The sequence below is a fragment of the Crocodylus siamensis genome, chromosome 6 (assembly GCF_052110815.1).
Source record: "Crocodylus siamensis isolate JL-2025a chromosome 6, ASM5211081v1, whole genome shotgun sequence".
Classification (NCBI taxonomy): domain Eukaryota; kingdom Metazoa; phylum Chordata; order Crocodylia; family Crocodylidae; genus Crocodylus; species Crocodylus siamensis.
Genome location: NC_143400.1, coordinates 50,389,206 through 50,410,580, shown reverse-complemented (window position 1 = coordinate 50,410,580; position 21,375 = coordinate 50,389,206). Strand labels below are relative to the sequence as shown.

At 47.1% G+C, this 21,375-nt stretch overlaps 1 protein-coding gene across 2 annotated transcripts; it reads right to left on the bottom strand.

The window, feature by feature from the left end:
- Positions 1-5,556: 5,556 nt before the first annotated feature.
- On the bottom strand, positions 5,557-20,339 carry CFAP410 (cilia and flagella associated protein 410). Of its 2 annotated transcripts, none has more exons than XM_090055249.1 (7): positions 20,205-20,339; positions 13,473-13,491; positions 11,928-11,974; positions 10,596-10,825; positions 8,334-8,505; positions 7,662-7,755; positions 5,557-6,357 (listed from the first exon to the last, which is right to left on the bottom strand). In XM_090055249.1, exons 1-7 carry the CDS (start codon positions 20,315-20,317, stop codon positions 6,229-6,231), a joined length of 804 nt encoding a protein of 267 aa, XP_089911375.1. In that variant the 5' UTR covers positions 20,318-20,339; the 3' UTR covers positions 5,557-6,228. The 2 variants fall into 2 exon arrangements, with proteins under 2 accessions (XP_089911375.1, XP_089911376.1); XM_090055250.1 differs by lacking the exon at positions 20,205-20,339 and adding an exon at positions 19,809-20,054.
- Positions 20,340-21,375: the final 1,036 nt, after the last annotated feature.

The window sequence follows — 21,375 nt, the reverse complement described above, 5'->3', positions numbered from 1 at the left end:
ATCCATGGCTCTGCTTTTTGCTGCCTGCCCAGCTGCCCGCATGCCACATACCAACGCTGTCTATACCACTTGTGGCACGCATGCTGCCGATTGCCTTCCACTGTTCTACGGGGTGATGTCTGGGGCACAAGTGATGCCTGTGGATGAATGATACAGCTGAATCAAACAGGGGGAATCAGGGCTCAGTGAAAGTAATCCTGAAAGAGAGGGGGAAACAAACAAACCTGTAAACACTAAGGATGAAAGGTGAAAAGCCAGGAGGAAGCTTGCAGCTGAGATGGAACAGCTGAAAAAAATAAGGAGCTGTAGGCAGAAGACTGTTTTCCTGCTCCCTGTGGCAACAACCTCATGCTTAGTCTTTTTAATTTCTTCTCTCAGGACAGCTAAAATTCCTGGTGCCTGAGGGTCTATGAGGACTGCAGGAGCAAACAGCAGCTCTTCATTTCCCCGATGTTCAAAGGCATGATCTCTAGCAGCTGGCCAGCCTTCAGAGAAGCTCAGGGAGAGATGGGGCCCACAGGCCTTGGCAGCCCCGCTGCCTTGGAGCAGTGTGAGCCACTAAAGGGAGGAGAGAGCAAAACATTTTTAACAACAAAGAGGAACTGCATAGAAGTGCCTGGCAGTTCTATGTCCTCAAGGTAGAAGGCTGCCTGATACAGTTCAGCTAGCTAAACAACCATGGGCCAAACCCAAAGACAAGCTCCAAAAGAATCAAGGGCTGAGAGCTGCATAAGGTAAATCCATCAAGTTAAACATCTTGCTCTTTAGCCTGAGGTTAATGGTGGGTAATTACAATTGCCTTGGTAAATTGGGAGCTGCTCTAGCATCAGGATCTAACTTGTTAACAGGACCTTACTCCTGGTCCCAGATCTCCTGTCCTGGCATGGAGACAGAATGCTTCAACTAGACTTGCACTGCCTCATCTCATGGCATAGATGCTGAGTGGGTCTCATAGTTAGCACAAGGATGCTCAGGTCAGGTCAGGTACAGTACATCTTCAGCCACCACTTGGAGAACTCTATTAGACACATCTATCTAATAAGACATATCTATCTGTCTAGATTTTACCCTGGTGCCTGTCAAAAGCAACTACCAACTACCTCCTCTGTTCCCCGCATTCTGGACTGCATGCAAGCTAAAGAAGAAAGGCTCAGCTGTAAGCTCGGTTAAAGTACAGTTAGTAGCTCTCTCAGCCTACACCCACCTGCAAGTGGCAGACCTCTTTTTTCCCCACCCAGTCTCTTGGGTTCCTCAAAGGTCTCACTGACCAATGTGCTTCTGTGTAGGCAAAAGACCTGGTGCCTCAGTGACTTGCAAAATCTGGCCCTTGCAGGCTTGTTATCGCCACTTGGGCCCTTGGGCATATGCTTCTTGCTCTATTTGTTGATGAAAATGTGAGAGGCATTTCTGGTAGCAATCACATCAGCAGGTAGGGTAGGCAAGATCCACACTGACAGAGCAGACCCACCATAAACTCCTATATCCTGATAAAGTCACCTTGAGAAATCCTTCCAAAGGTTTTAGCAGAGGAAAATCCCAGGAATCAGATGGTTCTGCCACTGCTCTTCCCACAGCTACATCCCCCCTGCACTGAAGCTTCTCTGCCTCTTGATGTTAAGAGGCTTCTCGCCTATATTTTACCAAGATTAAGCCTTTCCGTTAGCCTCCCTAGCTCATTGTCAGAGCAGACAGAACTAAATGCACAGTAGTTATAGCCCTAAGAGGTCTAACTGGATCCAAAAGTTGTGTTAACCCGTTTACGCGACTCCCAAGGGAAAGCCTCCATCTGTGATGTGAGCCCATTTCCCTAGATTACAGGCTGCATTCATAAGCCTTTCCTCATGGGGTCTCCATAAACAGTATCTTCCAAGCTGCTACCTCCAACTCAAGAAAGACCTTCAACCAAGGACTGTACCTGTGTGGAGGCTTCAAATGATGCCGATTTTGGTCAGATGATCCTTCCATCTCTGTTTGCTGAGGCGGCTCTTAAGACCCACCTCCAGGCATGTATCGGCACTACTTCAGAGTCACCCCCAAATAAGAACACATCTGGACAATCATGCAAAAGAGGAAAGGACATTACTTACCAATGCCTGGAGTTCTTCTAGATGGGCATGTGTCACCTGCCTTCCTTCCTCTTCCTGGGAGTCATGAGCTACAGGGGGAGCTAGGAGCTCATAATTGACCATAAAATGAATATGAGTTACCAGTGTGATCCTACAGTTAGCAGAGCACAAAATAGGCTGGCATACATCAACCAATTCATCTCAAGCGAAACTAAGGAAGTTATTTTCCTGCTCTAGTGGACATTGATGAGGCGGCAGCTGGAGTATTGCATCCAGTTCTGGGTGCCACACTTCAAGAAGGATGTGGAGAAGCTTGAGAGTCCACAGAAGAACCACTCGCATGATTAGAGGCCTGAAGAGCAAGCCATATGAGGAAGGGCTGACAGATATGGGACTGCTCAGTCTAGACAAGAGAAGACTGCAGAGATTTATAACTATATCGGGGTTAACACCAGAGGATAGGCAAACAACTATTCACCAAAGTGCCACAGGGGAAAACCAGGAGCAAGAGTCATACACTCCTGAAAGAAGTTTTCAGACCAGATATAAGGACAATTTTTTTTCACAGTTTGTGTGACCAGACTCTGGAATAGACTCCCAGCAGGGGTGATGCAGGCACCTACCCTGGAGATCTTCAAAGGGACACTGGACACACACCTTTGGGGTTATTTGACTCCAGTGATCTTTCCTGCCCAGAGCAGAAGGACTGGACCCGATAATCTTACAGGGTCCCTTCCAGACCTAAAGTTCTGTGACTCTATAAATCAGCGTTTGAGATTAAACTGAAGAGCAGGAAGTGTCCGCCACCATTCAGCCCTTTGGCACAGGGCTGGAGCACCTGTTGTGGGGGCTGCTAAGGCACAAGCCTCTGGTTAAAGGTATAGGGCTGAGCAAACCCAGAGGTGGGAATGCATATGGGGACAGTACATCTTACATCTTAAAAGAACTCCCATATCTGGTAGTGGTAGTAAGTAGGTAGATGTTTCCAGTGTAGATACGGCTTAAGGTGTCCCCCTGAAATGTAGCTTCTTCCTTCTGCCAGTCCCTTAACCTCTAAACTACATCAGGTTACAACTGCCCTGACCTGCCTCCTAACTGCACCATGCCCTCCTACACTGCAGTGTTTCTAATCACTGATTACTGAAAAAAGCTGCACCTTGACATTAAAAGCATATTGTGCTAGCAGCTGAGCATACACAAAGTAAGAGATCGTCACTGCCCCATTTTGCTGGGTTGTTGGTTGTAGCTGTGCTGGTCTAAGGACATAGGCAGGCAAGGTTCTTTGGGTAGATGTAACATCTTTTATTAGACCAACTGAGTAGTTGGAAAAAAGTTCTTTGCAAGCTTTCGGGCACAATCAACCTTCGTCAGGCACAGGGAGTCTCTGTTGTTCTAATCCTCAAAGGGAACTTACAAAAAAACCTTTCATAGCTACTGGATACAAAAAATCATGGACTCAATATAGACATTGGATTTATGATGCATTATAACTGGCCTGACATTTGATTCACTAGGTACCTGCCAAACCTGACCTTGTACACTTTTCTTTCCCCCACTTCCTCCCCTTCCTTTTCTACCCTTTGTCTTCCTAATTTTCAGTTATTTACTTTTTTCCACAGACAGCCTCTTTTCTACCTTGGAAAACTACTACAGTACAGTCTTAGAGTCTCCCTTGTGTACCTTTAGCTTCTCTCCCCTCCCCCCCCCGCCTTGTTCCCACCTCCATTCTTTTCTCTGCCTTGTGTTTTCTTAATTTCCACCTATTTATATTCTCACCAACATCCTGTCACATGTTTAGCTTCTTTCATTCCTTGGGAGTCTCAGAACAGCAGAGACTCCTTATGCCTGAAGAAGGGTGATTGCACCCAAAAGCTGGCAAAGAACTTTTTTCCAATTACTCAGTTGGTCTAATAAAAGATAATCACATCTACCCAAAGAACCTTGCCTATCACTGCTTCAAAGAACTTGCTCTAAATAGACCAAGCAGGTAGAGATTGGGGGGAAAGCTAAACTTGTCCAAGGCACACACTACACTGAAAGCACCTTGTGAAACCATGCTAGCTGGTTTGAATTACAGAATGGGCTGCTGTATAGTGAGGCCCTTTCAGATTATGCAGCATATCTGGGAGACCCAGCATTTCAGCAGATTACCTGCCAAAGCAGCTGAATGGTAATCCAGCATCACAGCCAGGATGGGGTGGACGACCCTGGCACAGCCAAATTCTTCTGCTGGCAACTTGATTATTTTTAACAAATAATAAAGCCTTATTAACACCAGGATGAACAGAGGAGACAATTATTTCTTTATAAAGCAGCAATTGGAAAAGTAAATAACTGCTTCTGGACATGTAGAGAATGACAATGACAACTACAGGGTCTCTTTATGGCTCAGGTGTTCTTACCCTGTCATTCAGGCTCTTTTCCAGCTCCGGGAGACTAGAGGCAGAAATAACAGAACTGAAGTATGTCTATTTTAACAGGCTGGTTCTGTAGGGGATTTGAGAGAGCCTGCTCAGCTTTGCATGAAAACAAACTGAAAAAATGAGGTCACAGGGGTGGGGTCAGGACCCTTGGAACAGAACCCAATAGTTAGAAGACAGAGTGGCAGGCAACTATGGGCCAAACTCTATTCTGCTATACAGGGTCAAAAAAATGAGCTTTGTACAGAGAACCTTCACATTGCTGGAGGTGAGAGGCCCTTGCTCTAGCCTGACACCAGCGGAGAAAGGACACAGAAGTCAAATTGCTGGGCTGAAGCCTGGACAATGGAACAATACAATATGCAGGCCCTGACCCAAGCTTAACTACTGCTGGGGAGAGAGGCACAGAGGAGCACAGTTCCAGGAAAGACAATGACCCCAGTCTGCTATTCAGGCCTTGTGCTGGTCTCTAATCCTATCAGGATTTAGAACTGTCAGCGGGGGCAGCCATGTGGTATTTGCTACTGTGTTTCTGTGTGTTCCTGCTTGCAACTTTGTTAAATCAGCCCCTCCTTACTTAAAGAGTAGCATCCCTGTCTAAAAGAAAGCAAAGTACAGCTGGATCCTCTTCCCTCTTCTCTTGTGAAGATTGATACTGTGTGTGAAATACTCAACCGAATGTTTTTTTTTAATGGAGCATTTACCAGTTCTAATGAGCTCAGCCTCTTTGACAAAGAAAAGCCATCAGCTTGCTAGCTAAGCAAATACCCCAGAAACCCTTTAGCTTGTTTCCTTCTCCCTAGATACCATGGGTGTTTGCTTCTGCTCTCCTTGTAAGCTTTTCTGAGGCTGAGGAGACAAGGGGTGAGTGGTGGTGCAGAGCAGAGCTGAACTTTGAAGTACAAGAGAGAGCAGATTGCCACCCAGAAGCTTGAACTTAGACCTAAATGCAACAACTATCTTTAAAGTCACTCAACGGACAAGAGGCCATCAGTTCTGAAACACAGAGTACAAAGCATGACTAGAAAAAAAGGGAAGGGTGGAAATAAACTAATACTTTGACTCCAAGCTCTGAGAAATGCACCACAGATTTAATGATTATCATAGGGTATGTCCATTTTGTAAACTAGATTTCATAAAAATAAACTTCACTGAGGGAAACTGTTGCTGAAGTCTTCTCCCACTCCTGAAGGCACAAGTATATGCCCTTGCTGGGATACTATCCAATAGACCAGTTACCGCAGCTAGATGGCTTCAGCTCAGCCTTGCTATGACAGGTTTGTTCCAATACCGGCTTTAGTAGATATGGCGTTTCTTACTGCTGGGAAGGCCCAGCCATTCCATTTCATTAGCACAAGTAGCAGCAGATACTAATTTCTCTTATTCCTCTTATATTGCTCACTTTTGCCTGAGGACTCCTAGCGAAGCCCTGAGCCAGCCACACAAATTACAAACACAGCAGAGCCTGTTACGCAGGCTAAAAGTATTCAATACGACTACATCAGATGCTCTGAGCATAGGCACAACATGCACGGCCAAGGGGAATGTCATGCGGTTATGAGAACTTGTTTCATCTTATAGTCAGTAGCATCCTTGCAAACCCACTCACAGGTAAAGTGCAGCAGGATACAGAGGTTTTTCCTGTAACCTGAAGTGCATGTAGGCAGCAGCAGGTGCTACTAGTCTGGTTCTGGTGCTGTGAACCCACCAAATGACTACTCTGGAGAGTTCTGCAACAGGCACTATCGTTCTTCCTGAAGCTCCTTCTTCTGTAAGGCTTGAAGTCTCCTTCCCACCGTCTGGTGGACGATTTCCAGTCCCTCTGTGTCCAGTTCTTTCATGAGCAGCAGGATGGCATTCAGGATGTTGTTCTGTTAAGACAGGACACATGTCATTAATTCAATGATATCTGGTCTCACGCCTCATGTCAGGCTGGATTTCCAGAGAACACTGGGCTGTGTTCCGCTGTCTTCTAAATTCCTGCCTCACTTTTTTCAGATATGTGACATAGTGTCCTACTGTAGAGATTATTCCCCACAGCATCAGGATGCACAGGATATTAGAGGGACAGCCACCTGCAGTTCTGTGGACAGCCCCAGTCAAACCCCTGGGGTGAGAGAGTAAGTATTGTGAAGGCAAAGGAGAGAAAGAGATTAATCCATGGAACACACCTAGAATCTAGAACTAAAGTCCTCTGCATTTGCTGTTCCCTGAAAGCCACTGACTGGCTTCTATTTCCTGGTAACCCTTGCAGTGGATCTCTACAGGGAAGAGAAAGTTTTGGCTAAACCAAGCTGGCTCCTATCTCTGCTCTTCTCCCTTAGGCTAATGTGGATGCGTGTTGAGGGGGGAGAGGGTGGCATTAGCAGAAGTCTGGAAGGTGAAAGGTGCTGTGAAAAATGGAAGGGTCTCCTAAAATTCACTTGTTCCCTCCCCCATCATTGGTCCTTTAGGGAATACCTGTATTCCTAGAGTACTCAGCCTCCAACAGCCCTTGAGGTATCACATGAGAACCCTGCCCACTAAAATAAAAGTAATCGGAAAATGCAAACAAACAAAAGGATGGAGAGGGCTTGCTGGAGGGATGAAACAGGAAAAGACTAATCTCAAGTTCATTCCAACCCTCCTTGTTCATCAAGATGAAGGCAGTGAGCCCACGCCACATTGGGAGGCCCATCCTGGCTGGATCCACACTGAGCAAGATTTAATTTCAAATAGTGTTATCACCATCCACTGGCTATAGGTGGTAGGGTGAATTAAGGCAAAGTTTCCTACATAAAGGTGAACTTTTATTATAATACAGGGCAGAAACAGATGTGTGATTGTGCAGTCACATCTGTCCTGACCCCTCTCTCTTACGGAAGGGGTTAAGTAACGAGCTTCTCAAGTGTGTGCACCCCTAGCACTAATGACGGGTGCCATGGACAATCTCAACAGCATCTCTTCCATCAATCCAACAGTCTGCAAAATGCCTATCAGACTCATGGACAGCACCCTGCCCCCCTCATCTGTGAGCTGTGTTGGAGGGATCTGCATTCACCTGCATTCTCCCAATGGTACCAAAATGCACTTTCCAGATCCAAAAGAAAAAAAAGGATTCCTCATCTTTAAATCCAGCCGAGTATTTGGTCGACACACACTGCAAATAGGTGATGTGGTCTTTAAGCACACTCACCTTCTTCTTCCGGCTACTGTCTGCTTCTCTTGGTGAAAAGGAGGAAAATTTATCTCTAGGGACAGGTTTCATGCCAAGCTGCTCTCGGATTTTACTAGGAAGGGGAGGAAAAAAAAAAAAAAGAGCACAATATAAGTAAGGACCAAGTGAGCATCATGCCACAAGATGCCTCTCCCCAGCACCATCAGGATGACAGAATCCAACTCTTACAGCTAAAAAGAAAGGCAAGAGGCTCCCTGGGACCATAGAAGGGCCAAAATTCTCCGTTGCGTGTTTGGGTAACAGGCAGCACACTTAAAAAGGACACGCGACATGGACCTTCGTTTGCAATCCTATGAATGCATTTGCACGTTTATCTTGCTGGGATCCCTGCTGACTTTCTACCCCTGGAGCAGGGGCTGGATTCGATGATCCTCCAGGGTCCCTTCCAGCCCGAATATCTATGAAATCCTATGTATCCTGAAACAGGTAGCTGCCTGTGGAAGGACTGAGTCTGTATGCAGGGAGCTGCTGTAAAACCAGCAGAGCTTTACTGGGGGACAATAGTGCTGCATGGGTTTGCAACCCCTGGAGACCCGGCCCACGGACCTTTGGGGCCAGATGCTGGGAGGATCCCCTGACATCACATACAGGTTTAGCAAAGGCCTCCCAGAGCCAATAGCCTCCCCTCACTTGGTCTCCTCCAGACTGAAGTGCAGAAGTTCATTCTCCGTCTCTGTTGTGGATTCAGTAGCATTGGATTCACTTGACCCTGGGCAGCAGTTCTCTATGGTTTGTTTGGCTGGGGGCGCAGTGATCTCCTCGCCATCTACAAGGGCCTGCGACAGCTCTTCTTCCGTCACAGCTTCAAAGAAACAAACAAGGGCCAGTTATAGGGCTAGTCTGATGCTCTAGGCTAGGGGTTGGGAAGCTTTAAAAAAAAGCAGGCTCTCACTTGTAAGCTAGCCCCCAACCCCTAGGCTGTGATCCCCTCTGTAGTGCAGCAGCTCTCCCCGTTGTGCCCCATTACTGAAGCCTCTCCTTACCCTCACCACCAAATGCCACTGATTCCCATTGCCAAAAGAAATGAGGAGCACAGAATTCAGAGGCAAAAGGGGAAGTGGCGATTGCGGTACTGAGGTAAAAGAGCAGTCCCAGCACAGGGCAGGGAGGCTAGGGTGGCAGCAGGTGGCCTGGGCACTGCAGGGGAGATCAGCAGCACATGGCACAGGGCAGGGAAAGCACACCCACTGCCTATCCCACCTGCTGTATGCCGGATCCAGCCTGTGGGCTGTAGGTGACCAATGCTTGCTCCAGAGAACACAATCCCCATGGAATTAATACAGCAACCCACTGGGAATGTATTACTGCAACAAGCAGACTATCATAACACAGGAGTGCCTAACTTGCAGGATGCTTGCTACAAGTGGCATACGCAGCCTCTGTGGAATACAACAGACAGGGGAGGGGACAGACAGCACAGTGGCAGGTAGGGCAGGGAGCAGAAAGCAGAACAGCAGATTGGACAAGGGAAGGGGATCTGAGTGGCACTTGGGGAGGATGTGAGACTAATTTGTGGCATGCCTGCTAAAGAGCATGGCCTCCCCCCTGCCATAAGGTATGCATGAGCGAGTGTGTACAGACCCCTTATACTGGAGAAGGGAGGAGAATATCCACAGAAGTCCAAGGCATGCTTACAGCTTACTTTTCTTCTGCAGTTGCCTTATGTGGGGAGAGGAGAAAGGCCACTGGCAGCCTAAATAAAGACAGATGCCAGCAAGAGGGAGATCACCACCTTTTTTCCTAGCAGCAAGATGCACAGACAGAAGCCACTACAAGCACAATACCTTGGCGAAAACAGAGAACTGCTCTGTCACATACCAAGGAACAGGCCTTACTTTCTGCACCCGAGCGAGCAGATTCTGTCGTAGCACCTGCATTTTGCCAGAGTAAATGCCAGTATGGTATGTACACTCTAATTAGTGGTACAACATCTGCTCTGACAGCTATTGTACTTTGATAAATGTAGATAGTAATACTCGCCTTATAATGGACAAAGGACCCCTGAACACACAGCTGCTGTGTGACAGGACAGCACAACAGCTAGGAGAGATGTTTAATTAAGTAACCAGGAATCAGCTTTTCTGTTTGAGGAAGTATACTTCAAGTTTTCAGTAAACCCAAACATATTCCTTAAACTGAGTTTGAGCCAATGGGGTGCTCTTGCTGCCAAAAAGTAATAATAAAAAATAGCATACTGGGCTATATTAATAGGAGGGTAATTTGCAAATTGAGGGAACTGATTCTTTGGTTCTATTCAACACAGGCAAGGCCTCATCTAGAGTGCTGTGTCCAAATTTGGGCCCCCCATGTCAGGAAGGGAAGGATGTAGACAAGAAAAAGAAAAGGAGAGTCAAGCGGACAGCAACAAAAATAATCAGAGGTCTGGGAAACAATGACTTACAAGGAAAGGCTGAAAGAACTTGGAATATTTAGTCTGGAGAAGAGAAGACTGAGTTGGGTGGGGGGAAGAGGGGGATATGATACAAGTCTTCATATACCTGAGGTGTGGAGGATGGTGAAAGATTCTTCTCTGTGACTGCAGGGGACGGGACAAACAATGGTCTTAAAAATTACATCAAGAGAAATATAGGTTGAGGATGAAGAGGAACTTTCTGACCCTGAGCGTGGTTAGGCACTGGAACAGGCTACCTAAGAGACTCTGGAATCTCCATCCTTGAAAGTTTAAGAACAGCTTAGACAAACAGTTGGCTGTAACTGCTTAGTAAGGGCTGATTCTGCCTTGAGCAGGAGGCTGAACTCGGTGACTGCCTGAGGTCCCTTTCTAGCCCTGCTTTTCTGGAATTCTAAGACTCTCTTCATAGGTTGGCATATTTCAGACCCTAGTTTCATTCTGAAGCTTTCCTGCCACTGAGTCTATTCTAAGGGACCCACCTTGGTTATCAAGCTTCTGCAGGTTGGGGAGGTTGCGTAGCACCGTCATTCTGTAGCGGTGGGGGTCCGAGCCACAACAAGGATTCTCAGACAACCACAAGACTCTCAGCCGGCGCAGATTTTTCAGGTAGAAGAGTTCAGTCAGGCTGGCAATGCTATTCTTCCTCAGGTACAGCTCACTCAAATTCTGGCACTGACTTAACGGCTCCAGGTCAGAGATAGCATTCACACTGAACGGAGATGATGAATACCAGAAATGAGACCAGAAGCCTAAAATTTATGAACCATCAGCCACCTACCTGCCTTCCCCTCTCCCTCTCCACCAGTAACACAGAGGCAGAAGCAGGACCCCTGCCATTCTGCAGTTCTTCCATCTCACTCTCTGAATCATTTCAACAGCAGACACCTGAAGCCACTCCAAGGGTGCGGTGCAACTAGGTACCTTGTTGCCAAACACAAATTGGTTACTATTTAACAGGTAATGAAATACAGTCTGGACCAGAGAAAAAGGCTTGTTGCGCCCTTTTTTTTTTTTGCGTTTTGGAGTGTCACCCTGCAGTCAGCCACCCAGAGCCAGATGCATATAGCTATGCAGGCCAGGCTACTTAACTTTTGAACTCTCTGCTCCATCTCACTGCCCTCAGAACTTCTCCCTTCCTCTTCCTCCAGTATCTTTAACGTAAGCATTACCACCTACTTACTCACTCTTTCATCTGTGCTGAGCTACAGCCTCTGCCACCTGACTCAGAGGCCTGCGTGGGTTTCAAAGGCTCTTGCTGCCAGGGAACAGGTCAGTGGGAAAAAGAAAACATTTTCCATGAAGGATTCACAGTCATTTTATTTGTTATTGCTCCCCGAGCTGTCACAGCAGGCTCCTCAAGCATCCACAGAACCAATCAAAGCTCACTACAACCTGATAAAATTCTGTAACCTTCTGTGGGGCCAGTGGGCACAGGAGGGAATCCAGTGTCGAGAGTGGAATGGGGTTTCGGAAGCAAGAATGGCAACACACATTACACTCGACCTCTACAAACAGAAATTACTTCCCCTAAAATATGTCATCTCCATACTTACTAAAAATCCAAGTTTAAGTATTACAGGGAAAGACATGGACAGTCTGGGTTGAAAATATATATGCCCTGCATCTCTACTTTCACAGCGCACTCACCTACATTCACAACACTGGATACCATGGTAGGGAAAGCCAGGTGTCATCACAAAAGTAGGAGAGAGCTAAGTACCAAAGAAACAGTCCTAGGTAGTAGCCATCTACAGGATCCAGGACTTCCCCTTCCTATGCTGCTGAGCTGAGGCTGGTAGTCTGATACTCACCTGAATGTGATCACCTCAATGTTGGGCAGCTCTCTGCATATTGAAATCTAGACAGAAAAAAAACAACAAGTTGTATTTCTAGAGATGTCTGGCCATAAACAGGAATTTATAGTTCCAATAGCTACATCCTTTAACAAACCCATCAAGAACAACAGGAGAGCAAGTCTGCATTAATCTAACTCGTCACCCTAACCAAACACATGAAAGAAGGAGCTTCCTGGCTTCACCCACATTTTTGATCACTGAGCACTGTGGTCAATAACTATTTCACTTTTGCCTGGTCATATTGGGAGACCAGAAATTCATCCTGCCCAGGGCAGAAGCAGCTGTACTCCCTCTCCCCACACTGCTCATATTCACTAGTTCCCTATTGTTGTTTACAAGACTCACTCTTCTCAAAACACCTTTTCCAACCAAGAATAGGGGCTGGAGTCCCCAAGCCGTCAACCACACAGAGAAACAGAAGACTAGTGACCTTTGAAATGACACTAAGGAGTTTAAACTGTGTTCCTGAGAGCTCAGAATGAATTTGCAGACTGCCTTAATTTAGTACTTCTTCATTTTCAATGAAGAGCGAAGCCAGTCTAAAAGTCCTTGAACTTCTGCAGCTTGTAAAGTTCAGAAAAGCGTGATACCTGACACACACAAGAGCAGCAGGGCATAGGGCAGGTGCCCTCCTTCTGCAAATGAGGTGAAAAAGTCTGCTTTGCACAAGGACTGTGAATGGGAGCCAGCATAGGTTTAATATATGGAGTTTCATAGATTTCATAGACATCAGGGCTGGAAGGGACCTCGGGAGATCATCGAGTCCAGCCCCTTGCCCAAAGGGCAGGAAGTCAGCTGGGGTCATAGGATCCCAGCAAAATAAGCATCCAATTTACTCTTGAAGGTGTTCAATGTAGGTGCTTGAACCACCTCCGCTGGCAGACTGTTCCAGACCTTGGGGGCTCGGACAGTAAAGAAATTCTTCCTTATGTCCAGCCTGAAACGGTCTTGCAGGAGTTTGTGACCGTTCGACCTCGTCATCCCTTGGGGCGCTCTGGTGAACAGACGTTCCCCCAGATCCTGGTGGTCACCCCTGATAAGCTTATAGGTGGCCATCAGATCACCCCTGAGCCTACGCTTTTCCAGGCTAAAGAGTCCCATGGCTCTCAGCCTGTCATCGTAAGATCTGTTTTCCTGACCTCTGATCATGCGCGTGGCTCTCCTCTGGACTCTCGCAAGCTTCTCCACATCCTTTTTGAATTGTGGAGCCCAAAACTGGATGCAGTACTCCCCTTTCCCATAAACATCCAAAAAACATTGGGTTTCCAGTCCTGTCATCTCATCTGGGGCCCATAAGGATACCTGGCTCTTCCCAGTTCCCAAATGAGACTTCAAAGCCCACACCAGCAGCTGGCAGCAACTTGCTATGCAGTGTACTGATCCCTGCTGTGTCCCTTTTGGGTTCAGCAATGAATGAGGGGTCCTAAAACTAAAGGAATGTGCCGTAAAGCGGGGAAAAAATAAAAGAACAAAGTGAGCAAATGCAGGAAGGATACTTACATCTGTGAGGCGGCTGCCCCTGAAAGACAAGAAGATAAATCACTGTGAAAAGTGGCAAGCAGAGAATTCAATTTTGAGGCATTTTCAATGAGGCCTTACATAAAGTGAAAGAGATGACAAGCCAAGGCTGATGGTGAGCATGAACACCTTTTTAAAATCCACATTATTTAGAAAGCTACAGTCTTGGAGGCGCTTTCCTCTGGTGTAACAGGAAACCCCAGGCATCTGAGCCTGTCCTGTCCTCCTCCCCACAATCCTTAGCCCTTAGGAACTGTGCACCAGAATCTCTGCTTCTTGCAAATGACCTTCCATGATACAAGACTGAAAGCAAAACAATACTTTCTACCAGGAGGCTGGAGTTGCAAATGACCTTCCATGATACAAGACTGAAAGCAAAACAATACTTTCTACCAGGAGGCTGGAGATAAAAATATAGCAACACCACAAGTGGGACAGAGGGTTGTGTTGCTTCTACTCTCTTCTTTCTCAGTCCTATACTTTCCTAAGCCCTATGCTCCCTAAAGCCTGTTCTTCCATGCACTCAGCAGCTACTCTCTCCCCCATTTTGAGCAAATCACAGCTGGGGAGGCAAACAAATACCTTCCAGATTCCTGAGAGAGTTCCAAGCCTTTACTAATACAGAAAGTGCAAAGCCCTATCTGCTCTGACCTTACAGGTATGTTTTAACAGCTCCCTGTAAAGCATTTGATAGGACAGCTTGAGCAGCTGCTGCCATTAGGACTGAGCTGTGAAAGAACGTGTTCTAGGTTTGAACATAGTTTCATAGTTTCTAGGGTCGGAAGGGACCTGAGCAGATCATCTAGTCCGACCCCCTGCCATGGCAGGAAAGATCACTGGGGTCAAACAACCCCAGCAAGGTGGTCATCTAACCTCCTCTTAAAACCTCCCAGGGTAGGGGCCTGCACCACTTCTCTTGGAAGTTGGTTCCAGACCCTAGCCGCCCTGACCGTGAAGTAGTGCCTCCTGATATCTAACCTAAATCTGCCCTCCGCCAGCTTGTGACCATTATTCCTGGTCACTCCTGGCAGTGCTCGGGGAACAGTGACTCCCCCAATGCCTGCTGATCTCCTCCGACTAGTTTGTAACAGGCCACTAGATCCCCCTCAGCCTTCTCTTTTGGAGACTGAACAGGTTCAGGTCCCATAGCCTCTCCTCATAGGGCCTGTCCTGCTGTCCCCTGATCATACAAGTGGCCCTCCTCTGGACCCTCTCAATGCTGTTGACATCCCTCTTGAAGTGTGGCGCCCAGAACTGGACGCAGTACTCCAACTGTGGCCTGACCAGTGCCACATAGAGGAGGAGGATCACCTCTTTGGACCTGCTCGAGATGCATCTGTGGATGCATGACTGCCTCCCCATGTTCATCTTGGAGTCAATGATGACCCCAAGATCCTTTTCCGCCTCCGTGCTGACAAGAGGGGAGTTCCCTAACCTGTAGGTATGGTGCCAGTTGTTCCTCCCCAGGTGCATCACTTTGTACTTGTCTGTGTTGAAACCCATCCTATTCTCATCTGCCCACCCTTGCAACCTGTCCAGGTCTGATTGTAGCCTGTTGCATCCTTCCAGCGTGCCCACATCCCCCCACATCTTAGTGTCATCAGCAAATTTGACCAGGGTGCTTTTCACCCCCTCATCCAAATCACTGATGAAGATGTTGAACAGTGCGGGCCCGAGGACCGAGCCCTGCGGAACCCCACTGCCCACGTCCTTCCAGGTTGAGAAGGACCCATCCACTACCACCCTCTGGGTGCAGCCCTCCAGCCAGTTGGCGACCCATTTGACTGTTTGGGCGTCTACACAACAGCCCCCCAGTTTCTTAATGAGAACGGGGTGAGAGAGTGTCAAAAGCCTTCCGGAAGTCCAGGAAGACTATATCCACTGCTATATGCACTATAACCACATGGCTTGGTTCTCTCCTGAATGCACTTAAATTCACATTTGGGAGGCCTATACAGGAGGTACAATTTCCTCCCAACACACAATAATACACAAGTAGTGCACAAACTCCATCAGGTGTGGTCATGGGTGAAGTAGTATTGGTCACATTAGGCTCCCTCAGCTTGGATGGTAAGTGAGTGCTCTATCAGGATACCAATGGCAATATTATACTACTATTCCCAACAACCTTGTTAGTTGTAATAGAGGCCACAGGCTCTGGTTCTTAGTAACGATGACTCTTCAGAGTTTATCATTCACAAACAGCACTAGACACAAACATCATGCCCCATTCAGGCATGGCACTAGCCACCTGTTGAATGCAGCACCAGCATAAAATACAGCTCCTAGCTCAGCACAAAGAATTCATGGTTTCCAGGCAATCAAAATAACTATGTTTAAAACATGCATCTCCTAATTCTCACCAATCACTAAATGTGCTTATGTGATATCATTCACATCCAGTTTTTGCCAGACATTGCATCTGCTATTGCGACTTTCTCACTGGATAGAAAAGCCTGTTTACCAGGGTGTTTTGGTGTCTTGTGCCCATCTTATCCACTGTTTTCCAGCCACTGACCTTTTGAGATGTCTAAAAGTTAATTCTCCTAACTTTCCCAGCACTTCTGCTTAGGGCATACATGGTCTGCTCTCCAGTCACCACGGTTCATAGCTAAGGCCCACTTTGGTTCATGCTGCTAATGGCCTCTGTATGATTTCTATAGGCACTGAGAAGTGGCTGCACAAATCCATGCTCCAGCAATGCCTACACACGTTTTGCTGAGATCAAGTCCCTTCTTACATGTAGGATAATTTCACAAGGCCAAACAAATTAATATCAAACTCCAATACAGAAACCCAAGAAAGCCACATGCAAAAATTATAAACACCTCTCTAAATATTTAGAGTTTCATCAGACATACAGACGTCAGGAAAACCTTAGGAAGGTCAAGTTGTCCATTACTTTTGCTGATGTGACTGAGTCAGCATTAATGTTTCTGGATTCCTTTGTGGCTGTTAAACTAGAAATGCACATAAATGCATCAATCTCTGCAAACGCAACTTAGACAAGTCAAAATAGCAGACATAAATAGCAGATGTGAACTTATGTTCATTCCACTTGTAAGAATCACCTCTGAACTGCAGCCCCCACGTCACAACGTGCTTCCAGGGAAGTGCATGTATAAATTAACCATATGTACTCTTTCTGCAGTACAGGATAGGATATCTTAGATCTTAAGGGGATTCTTAGTAATGGGTTATGCATGTAGCAAAGCCATTCATTTTTGCTACTTGTTGAATTTCAAGAAAAATAGGGAGAACTACTCTCTCAGCTCACTAACCTTTCTCAGCCTCACTTTTAATCTTATCAAGCTGCCAGGGCACAGAACATTTTTTAAATCACAAATAAGCAGTTGCCATTGCTGGCAGCAAACTGTTTCGTTTCACATATTTGATGCTGGCTTTGCTTGTGTGCAGCGGTAGGCAACAGTTTCCTCGGACTGACTTACATGTACATTGATGAAAGGAATCTATGTATAGTTTATAAACTCTGACTGACATAATGAGGTTATGATGAAGGCTGCTGTATGATGGAATGCCTCTGTATAAAGACGCAACAGAAACATTTAGCTTTAATGACTGTACTTTGAAAAACTGACACGCCAAGGAGGTTGGCTGGATCTGGGAGAAACTACTTTTACCTTTCTACAGGGAGGGGGCTTAAGACCTGGAAACTTCCAAAACAGGACAAGAGGAGATTAAAAAGTGAGACAGGCTAGAAACTTTAGGCTGGGACTGGGGAAGATGAGCATACGTTAATATGAAGAGCAACCCTGAGATGGAAGGATTCCACGGTTCAGAGGACAAAGAGCTCTAAAATGTAGTTCATATAGTTTATGAACACAATGGTATGATGTGGTGCCTGGGACAGCAGAAAAAGGTTCCTGGACAAACCCAAGAAATCCAGGCCTAGACTAATCATGGCAGGAAAACAAATGCCCGGTTTATTATATTTCTGCCTATACTATATTTTTGTGTGGTACTGAATGAAGAGCAGCAGGGCTCTGAAACAATCATCTACTTATACCAACACTGAATGCCCCAAGAGGGCTCAAGAGCCCCTCAAGAACACTCCTTTGACTGATGTTCTGGGAAAAATCGTACTAAAATTGGACAGAAAACTCAGGAGTCAGAGCGAAGCCCACGTACTTGCCTCACAAGTCCCAGCTCTCACACACAGGTTACAGCCAGAGGAGCTACACCGCACAATGTACCCAGAAACCCCAAGCCAGAACAAGTGTCAAAAGCTTGTTCAAACTCAAGAGGTTCAAAACACAATGATTCAATAACCTGGGACCCAGGACAAAAGTCTGGAGAATGAACACACAGAAGATGCTGGACCAGAGCTATGACACAAATTACATTAGAGACAGCCTGAGAAAATGGCTAAATTAACACTGCTACATTTAAAAACTTCTCTTTAACCAATTACATACTTAGGTGTGATACTGAAAAAATACTTGGATGAACACGAGTGTATTTACTGAGTGTGTTTTAGTGCAGATAAATAAGAACATTAGTTTCTGTAGACATACGTGCATCTTTAATCTGTAACACTGGGTACACTGAGAAATGAACTGCCAAAGTAGGACAAGGATGTCATCCTGCACACAACACTAGTCACCCCACCCAGAAAAAAAACAAAACAAAAACCCAGAAGTGCGCAGGTGTTATCGTCACAGGATGCATTTGTTTTGGCAAAAAACCTGAGAGGTGCTCTAAATCAGAACATGCTGGTCTATATACCCGCTAAATGAATGCCAAATATACCGTTCTCTGGAATCACAGCAAAAATGCATGCATGTCTGAGGCTGACAAATCAACCATGTTTCACTGCTGCAGGGAAACATAAGTGCATGGTGTTAGCTTGTTTAGGAGAAATGCATGCAGCTCTTGTTTTTTTTTAAATGAACCATGCTGTAATATTCCTAAGAAAATTTTTAGTGTTCCAACCAGGAAGGGAAGTTGTCAACAATACATTAAAGTTTGTAGCAACAAATGAAGAGAAGCCTGCTGCTTTTTGGAAAGTGTCATAACACTAAACTAGACAAAGCCTTGGCTGGGATGATCTAGTTGGGGCTGGTCCTGCTTTGAGCAGGGGGTTGAACTAGATGTGACCTCCCGAGGTCCCTTCCAACCTTCATCATCAATGATTCTATTAACTGTGGCTTTACATCTCCTCTTATTAATATCGTTTCCATATATGTCTTAAGCAGCACTATGCCCCAGAACCTGACTTACTCATGATGACATTCTCTTGATTGTTGTAGCTAGTTCCAAGAAACCAGGTGCGGAGCAGGGCACTGGGATGATGAGGTAAACGGAGTGTCTACTTTATGGGAAGAGACTAGAAAACCTTGGCTTTGTTTAATCTAACAAAACAAAGGTTGACAGAGGCCATGAATATTGTCTATACATACTTTGCATGATAAACACCAGGTGGGAAGAGCTATGCAAGCTCAAGGACAATTCTGCCACAAAAATAAATAGGCACAAACTTGCTCAACTTTACGGTAAAAATTACGTTTCTAACTATTAAAGCAAAAATGCTCTGGGACCCTCTTCCAAGTGGCACTAGCAGCGGCAACCACCCCCACGTCAAAAAACAACCCTTCCCCTGCAAGCTCTAAAATGTAGTTCATATAGTTTATGAACACAATGGTACGATGTGGTGCCTGGGACAGCAGCAGCTCCATGACACAGGCCTATCTGATGCGCACTGGGAATGTAGGCCAGCCCCCACCAAGTAAAGCTGAAAGCTCCCCTTAATATGGGGTCCTGTAGGTACACATCACATGATTACTGGGAACAACTAAGGCAGAAAATAGGTTAAGGTCAAAGGTTTGGAGCGAGCACACCACAGGAAGACCAGTGGCAGAGCACACTGGACACTGCCCCGCTGGACCTTGGATGAGTCCAAGGAGCCAGCGGACACGGCCCAGTGAAACTCTGCCTGGAAATGGAAGCAGACCATGCAAAGGGAACGGCCCCAGAGGCCTGGTGGATGCAGGCCTATTTGATGCGTAATGTTAACCTGGGCTTACCACTCACAAAGCAACCGTTAGCCCCCGTTGTTTGCGGAAGCTACTGGGTAGCGTCAACTGAATTCAGGGGACAACATAAAACAACACAGGGATGGGAACCAGGACCTGGGCAGAGGGTCATGTCTAAGGTTACCATGGGCTCCATGCCCTGACAGTGCTGAGCCCCAGGGGGCTGGAGGGCGCAGGGCGCTCCTTGGCGGCACGGCGCGCAATGCGGGCAGCACCTCCCAGTCCCGCAAGAGCCGCTCAAGGCAGCCGGCAGCTTTGCTCTGACCTGTAGCCCCGGCTCACACAGGCACTGCCAGGCACGTCTGCTCTTTGCTGGCTGCTGCGACCAGGCGCCAGGCAGTGCTTGTGGCACCTAATCATGGCGTGCCCCCTGACCTCGCACATGTCAGAACCACAGGCAGGTCTGCGCAAGGCTGTTAAGGTGACGGGAAGGAGCCCCGGCTGGCCCCGCCACCCAGAGCACCTGACGTCACAGCCCCCAGCGGTTGCTGCTCTGCTAACGTCAGGGCAGCGCCTATTCTTCAAAGTGGCCCCCGGTTTGCCCCGCCCCCCAAGGGCAGCAAATGGACGTCACACCTGGCGTCACGGCGACGCTGTGACGCGCGCGGGCCGCCTTGGCTGTCTTTCTCTGACGTCAAAGCGACGCCCACCCGCCGCTCACCAGCAGTTGAGTTTGCGGACGGCGTCAAGTTCGGCAGCCTTGGCGCGGGACAGCACCGCCTTGCGGGTCAGCTTCATGGCGGCTCCCTGGGCGGGGCCCAGCGCCGCCGCCATGGCAACGCCGCGCCAGCTTCCGGGGCGGGGTTTTGCGTCTCTCCCGCCAGGAGACCCTGGCCACGGCGGCTGCGGAGGGTCAAATCTCCTCACGCCGCTCTTATTGCTCCTTGGCTCTGCGGTAACGGCTCCGAGTGGACGTGAATGAAATACCACCGCGCGCGCGCGCGCACACACACACACACACACACACACGTAGTGTTTCATTTTAATCACAACAAAATGTGGGTTTTGGGTTACTTTTTTTGATCCAAAAATTACCAAGATCCGGGTCATCACATCACGTATGCCACGAGGAACCAAGACAAAGTGATGGGCCTCCCTGGTTTGGCAAAATGGCAGGCATTAAACCTGAAGTCATCCAGGACGTCGAGGGAAGGGTTATGACCCAGAGGAGAGGGGTTCACAGGGAGCCTGCAGTTTTCCTCCTCTCCCTTTGCGGTCTTTGGGAGCCGTACTGACAATGCACCTGGTCATCTGGAGCTGCAGCACAACTGATGGGAATGGTTCGGGTCTGCACCAGTCTTTCATTACACTTCTTCCTTGCTAAAAAAAAAGAAAAAAAAAAGCAAGCGCCTTTTGGAAGCTGCTTGTTCCCATTTGCTGAAGCTGTGAAGCAGCAGCCTACAGGAGATGACTGGAAGTAACATCAAGCCAGTTCCTACTCCACCTATTAGGCAATTTAAGTGCACATAGGACACGTCTACACATGGGCTTTAATGCAGAGTAGCCTGTTCTGCTTATTAAAGTGTTTGGTCAAAAATAGTGCTGATGCGCATTTAGTTTACTGCACAAAAAGTTTCCACCTGTGGGTGTAATGGCACTTGTGTTCTGGACGCTTGCATTGAGAAGGAAAGTGCTTTAATATGTGCACGGCACTGAGATAACATGATGCAAGCCACGAAAAGGTCTTTAATAAGTAAAACATCTGGAGTGCAATGTATGGCACAGGAGTGTGGCCAAGTTCCCTGGATCATTTCCTGGATAGAGCATCTGCAGGCAGAATTCTGTTTCACTGTTCATGCCCAAATGGCAGGTTTCCACCATTAGTGGCCAGT